A 13,987-nucleotide genomic window follows, 5' to 3' on the forward strand; every position below is an offset into this window, starting at 1 on the left:
CATCGGTTAAAAATCCACGCATGCTCAGAATCAAGTCGACTCATGCTTGGAAGCATTGAACTTCGTTTTTTTTTAGCACGTCGTTCTGTTTTACGTCACCGCGTTCTGACACGATCGTTTTTTAACCTATGATGTGTAGGCACATCAGACCATCAGTCGGCTTCATCGGACCGTTCTCATTGGATGGACTGATCGTGTGTACGCGGCCTTAGAGTTACATGCACTGTAGTTATGTATATGAAGACTTTGACTTTTTTTTTTGTGTGCGGACTTTTTTGGGATTGTATATGATAATATAATAATAATACTATTTAAATATCTTTTAATATACATATTTCTTTAATATAATATTTAATAATTTTATTTCACTTGGATATTTTTATGCTTTGTATGATGGTTTATTGAAAACTTTTGTTTGATGTGATATTATCTACTTTTTTTGATAAGTCCACTCACACAATTTACATAGATGTTTTAAGCAGCAATATCACATCGCCCTATCTTTTTTTTTAGTGATTGTTCTTTGTAGATTACACAGTGAATAAAATAAAAAAAAAATTGTATTATTAGTCTGGTGATCCTTTTATAGAAATAATTTTTTCATTAACTTAAATTTGAGTGTTTCTTCCTCTATTCTTTTGTCCCCTGCTGAGGCAGTTTATCACATTTTTGTAATGTAAGTTTCTTACCTGGGTTCACAAGGAACAATTACTGACATGCTGGAACATTTTGGGCATTCAAGAACACGTGGCAGCTGCGTGTAATCAGATGCAATCTTGCCAAGGGCTTTGCTTTTGTATATTGTGTCTTTTAATTTATTTTATGAGAAATATAGATTCATGAAGCTTTGAGTTGGTGTCCAAAGTTTCGGTTGTATTGTCATAATCTCATAAAGTCTAGGTTTACTTAAAAAAAAAATCAGTTCAAGGGATATTACTTACCTTCAGTATGATGTGCCCCTTGTGCTGCTTTCTTCTGGTTTTGTTGAAATCTTCATCTTCTGATGCCCTTCTGACCTCATTGCTGTAATCCCCTGGTCCAGTGTGGATTAATAGAACTGTGGCAACTCTGTCAGGCACTCATCAAAAGTACCCGACTGTGCCCACCCTATCCACCCAGCTCTGCCATTCCTAAAGGCCAGTTATGTGAATGGAGCATGATCTATGATTTGATGATGGAAGAATGGTTGAAAGGTCTGCCCACTCCATTCATAGTGCCTTTACAAACCCAGATATTATCTTGTGGGGGGGGGGGATACAGGAGGAGGCGGATACAAGACCAGTCACCCTGCATAAGGAGTGGGCAGCAGGAGGAGGCGGATACAAGACCAGTCACCCTGCATAAGGAGTGGGCAGCAGTGTCCGTTCTTTATTATAGGAAGTTTCTGCACAGATGCAAAGTTTCACACTGGATTACTGCACAGATCTGGAAGAAATACACAAAACACACCAAGATTCCGTTATGAATACACATGCCTCATGTATTTTGCACAATACTTCCTTAAACTGCAGATTAGCTTTAGATAACATTTTTACAGGTTGCATTCTTCCCCCAGTAACTAGACAACGAATGATGCAGCAAACAGATGAGCTTGTAAAGCTGCTTTAAGTTGTATGTTTTTATATCTGCCTCAAGTTCAGCTTTAAAGCCGACCTGTGCTTTGAACAGAAATGTAAGGCTGGCCTATGCAAATTTGAGGTCCCTGGATGTTCCTAAAGCCCCATACACACGAACCCAATATCAACGACATCGGTTGGTTCAATAAAAAAATGGCCAACATTCTGTATGGCACCCTATTCGACAGAAGGCTCCTGATCAGCGCTCTCCGCCAATGGCGGAGAGCACTAAACGGAGTGTTCTGGCTGGGGGGATCACCTGAGAGTTGGTAGAGAGGAGCTCAATTTCATGTTAGTCTCCTTCCCTGTATCCCTCTGGGCCACTCTGACTAGTGAAGGCCTCCCAAAGTCCAGAGTTTGAAGTTGATATTGGCATACTGACTGCCTCAAGACAATTTCAGAGAGATAAAGATACACTGTATGGCCAAAAGTATGTGGGACGCCCTCCAAATGTATGGAGTTCAGGTGTTTTCAGCGATGGGTAATGTTAATGTGGGGAAGACCCTTTTATATGGCTTTGCCCCTGTGCACAAAGCTAGCTTCATTAAGATATTGAGCAGTTTGGTGTGGAGGAAATCAAGTACAGAGAGGCCTGACTTCAACCCTGCCAAACACTTTTGGAATGAACTGTAAAGCAGAATGTGAGCTGGGTCTTATTGTCCAACATCATAATCTGACCTCACAAATGGGCACAAAGTCCCACAGACCCACTCCAAAATATTATGGAAAGCTTTTTCCAGAAGAATGAATGCTGTTATAAGCAATGCTTATGGCTTTTCAGTGGGATCGTCCTTTACGATGATGGTGATGGTCAGGTGTCTGCATGAGCTCATGTGTACTTGCTGATATATAGGTTCACTTTAAGTAAAAGTTATGCTTTCAAAACTTCATTTATCATTTCATTTTTCATGCATCCAAATAAAGCCTGAATCTGTCGCTTATCTGAAATGCAACTCCACTATTTCAAGGCACGTTCAGTCTAACACGGTAGGTTACAGCGGCGCTTATATGTCACTGTGCTGTGACATGCAGAGTAACCTACACTTGGTTTGCCCTTTATATGGGTTGGGGCAGATGATCTACTAGAACATGGTAACCTTGGCTGTGTTAGAACATATGCCTGTGGTCCAGCAGAGGATTGCAGGCGTGTGGATAATAATGTTGATGGCAGTTTTGATGATGGTGCATCAGTTTTGACACCCCAACAAATGAAGGGAAACTGCTTTCTGGCAGGGTGAACAAGTCCTATTACAGTAAAGATGTATGATAAAGTTTTTTGATTTTATTCCTTTAAAAATTCTACAATTACAAAAAAATACCTAATCTAACCGAAATCCAGTGAGCTTCTTCCCGTTTGTGCTAACAACTCTTCCTTTTCTGGATTGAGATTCTATTAACTGGACTTGCAAAAAAGACCCATCCCATCTTTTGGTTAAAATATTCTCCTTCTAACAACTACTCTTAAAGGGGTTGTAAAGGTTTGTTTTTTATTTTCTAAATATGTTCCTTTAAGCTAGTGCAATGTTGGTTCACTTACCTTTTCCTTCAATTTCCCTTCTAAATGTTTTTTTTCTTTGTTTTCTTTTGTCTGAATTTCTCACTTCCTGTTCCTCCTCAGTAAGGTGTTCAGTAAGCTGTTCTAAATGACTTTCCACCGCTCGGATGATGGTGGAAAGCTTACTGAAGGGAAACAGGAAGTGAGAAATTCAAACAAAGACATTTAGAAGGGAAATGTAAGGAAAAGGTAAGTGAACCAACATTGCACCAACTTAAAGGAACCTATTTAGAAAATAAAAGACGAACCTTTACAACCCCTTTGGGTGATGCCAGAGGGAACTTATGCTATAATATTGTCCCGCTCATACTTCCCCAGTCGTTCCGAGATCCACCTGCAGTGAGTATTTGAACTACCAGTGCTCCAGGACATTCACTTTGTGATGCATTGGTCTTCAATGTAGAGTTTTTCTTTAGTATACAAGAAGGTGGATATGTACGCTACTGAACGTTTCCCATAATCAATTCTGCCATCAGATTGTCCTAAACTTGGTAAGGTGTTCCCTTTTAGCTTTAGCTAGTTCTAGCGGTCTAATAGAGTAGTATAAGCCACTCTAGAAATTCGTAGTCATGGCATTGTTTCCCCGTAGGACTCTAAGATCACATCGATGGAGCGAGGTCTGAGGGATATGGAGGATGAGATCCAAATGCTAAAGTGCAATGGAGCCTTGACTACTGAAGAGCGTGAGGAGGAGATAAAACAAATGGAGGTCTATCGCAGTCACTCAAAGTTCATGAAGAACAAGGTAATCTAGTTCCGCACAGTGCTGTAGAATGTCGTCCTCAATGAATACTATTGTTACAAAAAAGGGTCATTGGTGTCTGCAACTTTAATGACTAACTTGTAGTGTTTTTGCTTCTCTAGAGCTGAATCCTAACACTTCTACCACAAAAATGCTAGACTTAGAATAAGCAACTTCAGACCAAAAGTTTTCATGTTGTGTAGAGTTTGTTACATTTCCGATCTCATCTGTATTTTTTGTTTAACTGATTTTCTCTGCTTATGTGCAGTTTTAAATCAAACATTTATTGGTCAAATTAATACGTTTGCATTTGTCTCGTCCCCCTTTCCCCATCGCTCCACAGCAACTCATTTCTGCCACTGCTGTACAGTTCAGACATGTCACCTGTATTTCCTAGGTATGGAAAAGCATTTGACACCCCCCTTTTCTCTCATGTGACAGTTCTGGTGTTTGCTGGTTAGTTCAATGCTGTCACATGGCCACACCTCAGAGCTGTGTCAGTTGTGACTGGAGCAACTCCTAGTTTTTACAGGGCATTCTTTACTCTGAGAGCTGACTGATACTTACGTATGAGTTCCGTTTTAGGAGCTCATTCGTAAGTACAATTTGTTCATAAGGCCAACAAAGATCAGGGCTTGCAGACAAAGGCCGCAAGCGCTAATTGGTGTATTTTGGCAGGGGGCGGGATTCCCCCTGTCAGAACACAATAGCCAGTGTTAATTTTGGCAGAAAATTTCGATTTAGTTTTATTCTTAATCTTAGGACTAAAATGGGATTTTAGTTTTAGTCCCATTTTAGTCTTCTACAATTTTAGCCGTATTTAGTCGACTAAATCTCCAGTACATTTTAGTTGACTAAAACTCATTTTATTCATCTAAAATCGAATGGGTGTAATTAAATTGTAATGCATTAGTTAACATTTCTCTGCAATTTCCAAACTCATTATATACTGCTGGAGTGAAAAATCTAATATGTTATTATTTAGGGTATTGAGGTATGAACATGCACTATAGACCAGTGTTCATTTTGAAGTCAAATATCAATTTCATCAGGAAAAAAACTTTGTTTTTTCCTGACGAGATTCTTGGCAAGATTCTCTTGCCGGCCGAGTGTACATATACACCATTCAAAAGAACCGCCGTTCTTTTGAATGGCACGAACGCGGTGACGTCATTGACTACGACGAGCATACGCTTGTCACATTCTATGCCTTCGCCGCCATCTTGCTTCACCCTACCTATGCCTTGGAAACTACCGCGCATGCGTCAAAGTCATTTCGAGCATGCGCAGGTTTCCATGGAGAGGTAAATATACGCATGCTCGGGTTTCTCTGCAGGAAAACACTGTCGAGAATCTCACGACGAGAAAATAGAGAGCAGGTTCTCTATTTCTTTATCGTACATCACGGGACACAGAGCGGCATTCATTACTATATGGGTTATATGGAGTACCTTCAGGTGTAGACACTGGCAATCTCAAACAGGAAATGCCCCTCCCTATATAACCCCCTCCCATAGGAGGAGTACCTCAGTTTTTTCCGCCAGTGTCTTAGGTGTTAGTCATGGTTTAGCTTGCCTCCACATCCTTGGGATTAGGTGAGCTAACCGGTTCTGTCCAAAAAAGCCTCAGCGCTAAAGTGGTCAGTAACCGGACCCCAAACCCTTGGGGTATAGCCCATAATGCTTTTCTTTTTAGAGAGCTGGACCCTGGGCCCAGAACTTAGAAACCTTTGGGTGCCTAATGTTTCTGTTGCCAGAGTGCTATATGGGCCCAGGACAGTGGATCCTTCATAGGAACCCAGGGCCTGAAGGTCTAGACATCCCCACCGAGATGGGGGAAGATTGGGCCTCTTGCTTGGCAAAGTCCTGCGGCATGGAGCAGGTAAGTGAGGGGAAAACTTGCGGAACTTGGTTCTTAGCAGGTTTTTTCTGGGGGGTCACAGGGGACATGCCTAAAGTTATGCACTGCATCTGGCAAACTAGTCACATATCATAAAGATAGGATGGCTCTATATGTATTATTCCCCATAAGATGTGACCTCCCTTGTAGTGTTGGAAAAGCATTGAGTGGGGCCTGTGTGATATAAAAGTATATGTGTGTGTCAGAGAGCTGTGCTTACCTGCAAGCCTCCAGGCGATGCTCCATTCAGTCTTCCTCCTCACGGCCTGCAAAGCAGGCAAAACGCTGACCTCCTCATGGTTCCAGGCTGCAGGCTGCAGTTTGCTGGAGCAGAGAGGTCCCTTCCTCCCAACCCCACCCCCCCCCTGTCGGGAGGGGCATTTCCTGTTTGAGATTGCTGGGGGGGAAGGGCGGGTCAGTGGCTTAAGGAAGGGGCGGCCCTTCCTTGTTTGTTCCATATAGCTCATTCAATACTTTGGAACTGAGGAGGAAAGACCAGAACGGCAAGCACGGGGCGCCGAGGACACACAGTGGCCAGAAAGAATATTGCAGTCTTCAGAAAGACTGTTTTCAAGCCTAGGAATAGGCTGTTTCTTTTCCATCTCATAGTTTTTCTTGCAATACTACTCAGGGGGACAGAATGTTTTTTCTTTCCTAGATTTGAAAAAAAAAAAAAAAAAAAAAGATTTTTTTTGAAAAAAAAAAAAAAAAAAAGTGTCATCTAGGGGAGAGGAAGCATTTTTTATCCCCCAAACAGGTGTTTGGGCATTTAACTATTTATAAGTCCCAGGTACCAATAAGTAGCAGGTGTACCTCAGTATTGTACCATGGCATCAAAAAACAAGGGTACAAGAGGTGGGGATTCCCCCAGAGAGTCTGAGGTCTCGGACAAAGCTATGCCGCTGCTTTCCCCACAGGGAGCCTTGGGGCCATCGGGATCTGGGGCTGGAGCTGACGCGGGTCAGTCCAACCCTAAGATGGTCACGGAGGAGGTATTACTCACCTCTTTAAAAGAGATGCAGAAAAGCATGGGTAAAATGATAGCCGCAGCTATGCGGGGCAGTAAGCGGAATAGATCTCCGTCGCCCGAGCGCGGACCCTCAGAAGAGGAGGTCCTTTCCTCAGGGGAATTGGACGACCTCTTGGACAAGGACCAAGTAGGTTCAGGGATCGAAGATCCGGATACAGAGGAGTCTGGGGCAGTCTCCCTGAGGGAGAGCTGGTGGATTCAAGGATTGTCGGACTTGGTCCATAGGGCATTCAACTTGCCAGTACCAGATCTCCAGGTATCGACGGTTTCAGCTTTGGGCTCACTGAGGGCGCCTTAAAGCAATGCTGTGTTTCCGATCCATCCTCTATTAGAGGGAGTTTTGTTCCAAGATTGGAACAAGCCAGATAAGATCTTCTTACCACCTAAGAAGTTCTCTGTCCTATATCCTATGGAAGAAAAATTTTCCAAAAGATGGGCTACTCCTGCAGTGGACGCAGCCATCTCATGTGTTAACAAATCGTTAACATGCCCTGTAGAAAACATACAGGTGTTCAAGGATCCAGTTGATAAGCGCTTGGAAGCACTACTTAAGAACTCCTTCACTACTGCAGGGGCAGTAGTACAGCCAGCTGTGGCTGCGATTGGGGTCGCTCAAGCATTATCGGATCAATTTAAGCAGATGCTTAAACTTATTCCTGCCCAGCAGGCAGAAGAATTTTCGGATGTCCCTAAGGCCATATGTTTTACGGTAGACGCAATCAAGGATTCTATCCAGCAAGCGTCACGTTTATCGTTATCCCTTATCCATATGAGAAGACTCTTATGGTTAAAAGGCTGGGAGGCTGAGCCCCCATGCAAGAAGCTCCTGGTAGGGTTCCCCTTCCATGGAGGACGACTCTTCGGAGAAGACCTAGATAAATACATTCAGACCATTTCAAACGGCAAGAGTACTCTCTTGCCAACTAAGAAGAAGGTTCAGGGGCCTGCGTTTAAACGACAGTATTCCCCTGGGCAGGGGCCCTCTAATGCCAAGCAGTATCGACGGCCTCCTGCAAAAGCAAACTTCGGCTTCAACAGCAAATCACAAGGACAGGCTGTTAGAGGCAAAAGGCAGTGGTTTCGCAAACCAGCAAAACCAGCCCCCAAGCCAACCTTATGAAGGGGCGCCCCCACCCACGAAGGTGGGGGGAAGGCTGCGACTCTTTTCAGAGATTTGGGAAGCCAGCATTCCCGACGAGTGGGTACGGTCTTCCGTGGCCACAGGCTACAAATTAGATTTCCTAAGGTTTCCTCCTCCTCATTTCCAGGAGTCGAGGATTCCAAACGATCCGCCTCGGATTCCGGCCAGTCCTGGAACAGGGGCTGGGTTTCTACTCCAACCTATTCATCATCCCAAAATCCAATGGAGATGTCAGGCCAATTTTGGACCTAAAAATGGTAAATGCATATCTAAAGATCCGCTCATTTCGGATGGAATCCGTGCGGTCAGCAGCTGCCACACTCCAGAAGGACGACTTCATGGCGTCCATAGACATAAAGGATGCCTACCTTCATGTTCCAATTTATCAGCCACATCAAAGATATCTACGCTTCATGGTGGCTTCGCGTCACTTCCAATTCGTGGCGCTTCCCTTCGGGTTGGCTACGGCCCCCCGGGTGTTCACGAAGGTCCTAGCTCCGATTCTAGCCAAGCTAAGGATCCAAGGGGTCACGATCCTAGCATACCTGGACGACCTCCTAGTCATAGACCACTCGTCTCCCGGCTTGGAGCGAGCAGTGGCCCTCACGGTCCAATACCTCGAGAGGTTCGGCTGGGTCCTAAATCGAGAAAAGTCAGCTTTCCAGCCCACAAGGCAGTTGGAATATCTCGGCATGAGATTAGACACAGAACAACAAGGAGTGTTCCTACCTCTGAGGAAGGTAAAAGCCATCAAGGAATTAATCCTACTGGTTCTAAGCAAGAAAGAACCGACTATTCGCCTATGTATGAGGTTACTAGGCAAGATGGTGGCCACGTTCGAGGCGGTACCATACGCCCAGAGCCACACTCGCATCCTACAGGCAGCCATCCTGTCAGCATGGAGCAGAAGGCCACAGGCCTTGGATATCCCGTTGCCGCTCTTATCAAGAGTCCGACAAAGTCTGTGTTGGTGGTTAGACCCTCAGAATCTACTGAAGGGGAAGTCTTTCAGCCCAGTGGCTTGGAAGATAGTGACCACAGACGCCAGCCTGACGGGCTGGGGAGCAATTTTGGATGGTTGCACTCGCCAAGGTACTTGGGCAAAGCCAGAGAAGCAGTTGCCCATCAACATCTTGGAGCTCAGAGCTGCTCGACTAGCCCTCAGGGCTTGGACGTCAAAATTGCAGGGGTTCCCGGTGAGAATTCAATCAGACAATGCCACGGTCGTGGCATACATAAATCACCAAGGGGGAACCAGGAGTCAAGCCGCTCAGAGAGAGGTGAGCTTGATTCTCCTATGGGCAGAGGCGCATGTGCCCTGCATATCGGCAATATTCATTCCAGGAGTGGACAACTTTCAGGCGGACTTCTTAAGCCGCCAGACTCTATGGCCGGGGGAATGGTCTCTGCATCCACAAGTCTTTCAAGCACTCTGCCAAAGATGGGGAGTGCCGGACGTGGATATCATGGCATCGAGACTCAACAAGAAACTAGACAGGTTCATATCCCGCTCAAGGGATCCGATGGCCTGCGGAACCGATGCGTTGGTTTGCCCTTGGCATCAGTTCAAACTTCTTTATGCGTTTCCCCCGCTCCAGTTACTACCCCGCCTGCTGCGCAGGATCCGGGTGGAACACATACCAGTCATCCTGGTAGCTCCAGCATGGCCCAGAAGGGCATGGTACTCACTCATCCTAAAGATGGTAGTGGGAGACCCTTGGACTCTTCCTCTACGGCCAGACCTGCTATCGCAAGGTCCGATCCTCCACCCTGCCTTACGGCATCTAAATTTGACGGCCTGGAAGCTGAATCCCTGATTCTCAGGGGTAGAGGTCTGTCTCAGAAAGTAGTCTCTACCCTAATCAGAGCCAGGAAACCGGTCTCTAGGGTGATTTATTACAGGGTCTGGAAGGCCTATGTAGGCTGGTGTGAGTCCAAGCGATGGCTTTCTCGCAAATTTACCATCGATAGAGTATTAAGTTTTCTCCAGCTAGGAGTGGATAAAGGATTGGCATTAAGCACAATCAAAGGACAGATTTCTGCTCTGTCAGTGTGGTTTCAGCGGCCGCTGGCCACCCACTCGCTGGTTAAGACCTTCCTTCAAGGGGTCTTACGTATTAGACCTCCAGTTAAATCCCCGCTTTGTCCGTGGGATTTAAATCTTGTTCTGTCAAGTTTACAGAAACAACCGTTTGAGCCGTTGGCTGAAATTCCTTTGGTTCTACTGACAAGGAAGTTAGTATTTTTGGTTGCCATAGTTTCCGCAAGAAGAGTTTCGGAGCTAGCGGCCTTATCCTGTAAGGAACCATATCTTGTTTTTCATAAGGACAGGGTCGTTCTCCGCCCTCATCCTTCCTTCCTACCGAAGGTCATATCCAGTTTTCATTTGAACCAGGATTTGGTATTACCATCCTTCTTCCCTAAACCTACTTCCAGAAAGGAAGGGTTGCTGCATACCTTGGATATTGTCAGGGCCATGAAGGCCTATCTTAAAGCTACAAAGAAGATCCGGAAAACAGATGTGCTGTTCATTCTACCGGATGGGCCCAAGAAGGGGCAGGCAGCTGCAAAGTCCACCATTTCTAGGTGGATTAAGCAATTAATCACTCAGGCCTACGGCTTGAAAGGGTTGCCTCCTCCAGTATCATTAAAGGCTCATTCTACTAGAGCCATGGGCGCCTCCTGGGCAGCACACCACCAGATCTCTATGGCTCAAGTTTGCAAGGCGGCAACCTGGTCTTCTGTCCACACGTTTACAAAATTCTACAAGTTGGACGTAAGAAGGAATACTGATACTGCCTTCGGGCAGGCAGTGCTGCAGGCTGCAGTTTGAGACCCTCGGATTCCGGGGGCTCCTCTTTTTTGAGTTAAATTTAAAATTTAAAATTATTTTTCTCAACTAAGTTGGATTTATTATGATTTGAGTATATCTCTAAATTAAATCCTTTTGTCTTGGAGATGTTCTCCCTCCCCTCATTGTAAGCATTGCTTTGGGACATCCCATATAGTAATGAATGCCGCTCTGTGTCCCGTGATGTACGATAAAGAAAAAGAGATTTTTAATACAGCTTACCTGTAAAATCTTTTTCTTGGAGTACATCACGGGACACAGAGCTCCCACCCCTCTTTTTTGAGGACCATTTTGGGAGGCATACTGCTTGCTACAAAACTGAGGTACTCCTCCTATGGGAGGGGGTTATATAGGGAGGGGCATTTCCTGTTTGAGATTGCCAGTGTCTACACCTGAAGGTACTCCATATAACCCATATAGTAATGAATGCCGCTCTGTGTCCCGTGATGTACTCCAAGAAAAAGATTTTACAGGTAAGCTGTATTAAAAATCTCTTTTTTTCTCATAAAAATTATGGGCAGTTTTCTTGACGAGAACCCTCAAAGCCTCGTACACACGCACGGTTTACTCTGCAAGAAAGCTCTGCCAGCAGTTTTCTTGCCAAGAGAACCGTGCGTGTGTACGAGGCTTAAGTCTTTTGACTAAAATGCCATTTTAGTGTTAGTCGCATTTTAGTCCTCTCAGTTGTTTTAGTTTTGGTCGAATTTTAGTTGACTAAAATGGTATTCATTTAGTCAACTAAAATGTTTTAGTAGTTTTAGTGAATGAAATTAACACTGACAATGGCACAGCTGGGGAGATCACTGTACCAACATTGCTTGTGTTGGTACGGCGATCTGTCAATTTTTTTTTCATTCAGCCCACTGGGTTCAATGGGGGGAAAAAACTGTGCAAAGACTTGTTCGCATTTTTGAAAGTTTGCAACTCGAAGGTTTGTATGTAGGGAACCAACTGTATAGTGAATTGTGAAAAGTGTGAAGGCTCTGACCCATTTTTCACTTAGTGTTCGATTAGTTGTATGCTATTTTTAGGAATATAGTTAGGATACGGATACTGCTAACATAAATACTTCAGGAGAATACATTTTTTGCAAATTGAAAAAAAGTTTCTTTCTTGTCCATTTAGGACAAGGAAGTGTTTAACTTTTGGGTAAAACTGTCACCTACAGCATCATTGGATACTGCCAAACCAATTTTTTTTTTTTTAGGCCAGGCCAGGCCAACCCCTTCCACTGATAGCATGCCTAATCTTTTCCAAGTGTCCTAGGGGGATTGATGTATTTTCTACAGCTATTCTGGGTTAAGACTAAACCTGGCTATATACTGTTTGAAATTCAGTCCAGCAGGGATTTCAGTCAGTGTATGGGTTCCCCTTGACAGAAGTTGATTGTTGGAAAATTTGAATTGACCAACAGCTGCAGCTGCTGATCAGCATATTTTACCAGCGCTGGGTGCCACTGTCAGAATACAACGCCCTGGCGGGGAACATTCCTCCATCCACCTCATTTGTGTGGATGGAGTATCTTGTTATTTTGTTTCATTCAGCCCGCTAGCTAGCCAGCTTTAATTCTGGTAAAAGTTAGCTGTAGAGCAGTCTGCAGGTCATCCATTGGCATTGCCCTCTCTCTGAAGACGACTTTTAATGAAAAGCCTGGTCAGGCCAAGCACTGAGGGCTAACTTGGTTATATGGATTGCTGGGCACCTAAATCCTTTTTCCTGCCAGTTTTGTCACAGAAGGGGTGAGTGGTAATGTCATCCATTGGGTGGAGTGTAGTGCGCATGTTCTCTTTCCTGCCATACAGCCTCTTCATAAAGATGCTCTTACTTCAAAGAACCACATGGAACTTCAATCTTTGATCATTTCCTTCTGCCTTTTAGTCATCTTCTGCCATCTAACCCTCACCTGCTACCACCTCTCTGGGTTTTGTGAGTACCTGAGGCCCTGCCTCTTACCCTGAGCACTTGATTTACTGCAAAGTGGTCGCAACAAATCTGATTTTAGGAATGGAAGGGACAGCTCTTTCTACTCGGTTCCCCCAGCTCACATTCTGCTAACAGTTCTGGGGCTGCTTGTAGTGTACATTCAAATTGCACCACTATATGCAGCCTGGAATTATGTTCTCCCCTAGAGTCTGTTCAATTCTTAGAGTCCTGTTTGGAAATCTGGGCGTGAGGTGCCACTGGTATTTAAACTGAATAGCACCAAGGTTTAAGCAGTGAACACAATGATTTACTTCATGTTACCATGATGGGCCCTAGGGGTTTCAAAATACCACCACAAATACCATGCATCTGTATGTATCCGATGTATGTATGCAACCATCAATGACCTCAGACACTGCATGTACTGTGAAGCAATTCCTAAAGATCCCCAAATATCGCCTGACTCAGTCATGGGTCAGCCAGTTTCTACCAGCTTGGAATAACCCGCTGTGTGTTTACTTTGGAGGGCTGACAGGCTGTAAAAGTTCTGCTCTCTATGAGAAATAGCTGAGATTATTCTGTTCTGAGTTTTGTAGATACATTTCTCCACAGTGTCCTTGGCTACAGAGGTGACTGATGACTTGCTTTTTAGGATGCCTGACGCTTGTTCAGAAGATGTAAATACTTTAGTGTACATAATCTGGGTACAGGTTCACTTTAAGGAACATCTCCTGAGATTTTCTTGCACTATCAATTTGCACATTGTTGTTTGGACCATAGCCTTTCTATGGTCTGGAATTTTCCAGCACATTTTTTTTCTTATTTATTGACACATAAATTCTTGCTTTGGCATTCTTGGTTACCCATACATGGGAGCAGCACTTTGTCAATAATAGCATTTATCAGTTAAAGTGGTCCTAAAAAAGTAAAAACTTGAACTGGCTAAAACAAAATAAAAATCCTTATTGCCATTTCTGCCTTAAAGTCTAAAAAAAATTCCACCCCCTCCCCAAACATTTGCCTATTTCATCTCACGATCAAGTTCTGTACCAGCTGCAGCTTTTCTCTCTTCTCTTCCTGCTCTCATAGAAGACTTTGAGATCAGCAGGAAACATAGGCTTCTGTTGCTGTCAGTCGAATCCTTTGAGGAGGGGTGTGGCCAAACTAAGCTGTGTTGATCTATGGATGTACACAGCTCAATTCAGGAGCATGCTCTCATGGGTGCCTCAT

General features: G+C 44.3%; 1 protein-coding gene across 12 annotated transcripts in view; it reads left to right on the top strand.

The window, feature by feature from the left end:
- The window catches only part of ERC1 (ELKS/RAB6-interacting/CAST family member 1), a 351,485-nt gene that overhangs the window by 116,845 nt on the left and 220,653 nt on the right, over positions 1–13,987 (top strand). For all 12 annotated transcript variants that reach the window (XM_040345288.1, XM_040345294.1, XM_040345289.1 and 9 more), the window contains exon 5: positions 3,761–3,916. In XM_040345288.1, coding sequence (XP_040201222.1) covers positions 3,761–3,916 — 156 coding nt within the window. The remainder of the gene's footprint in view (positions 1–3,760; positions 3,917–13,987) is intronic.

This window comes from Rana temporaria, chromosome 3 (genome assembly GCF_905171775.1).
Source record: "Rana temporaria chromosome 3, aRanTem1.1, whole genome shotgun sequence".
Lineage (NCBI taxonomy): Eukaryota > Metazoa > Chordata > Amphibia > Anura > Ranidae > Rana > Rana temporaria.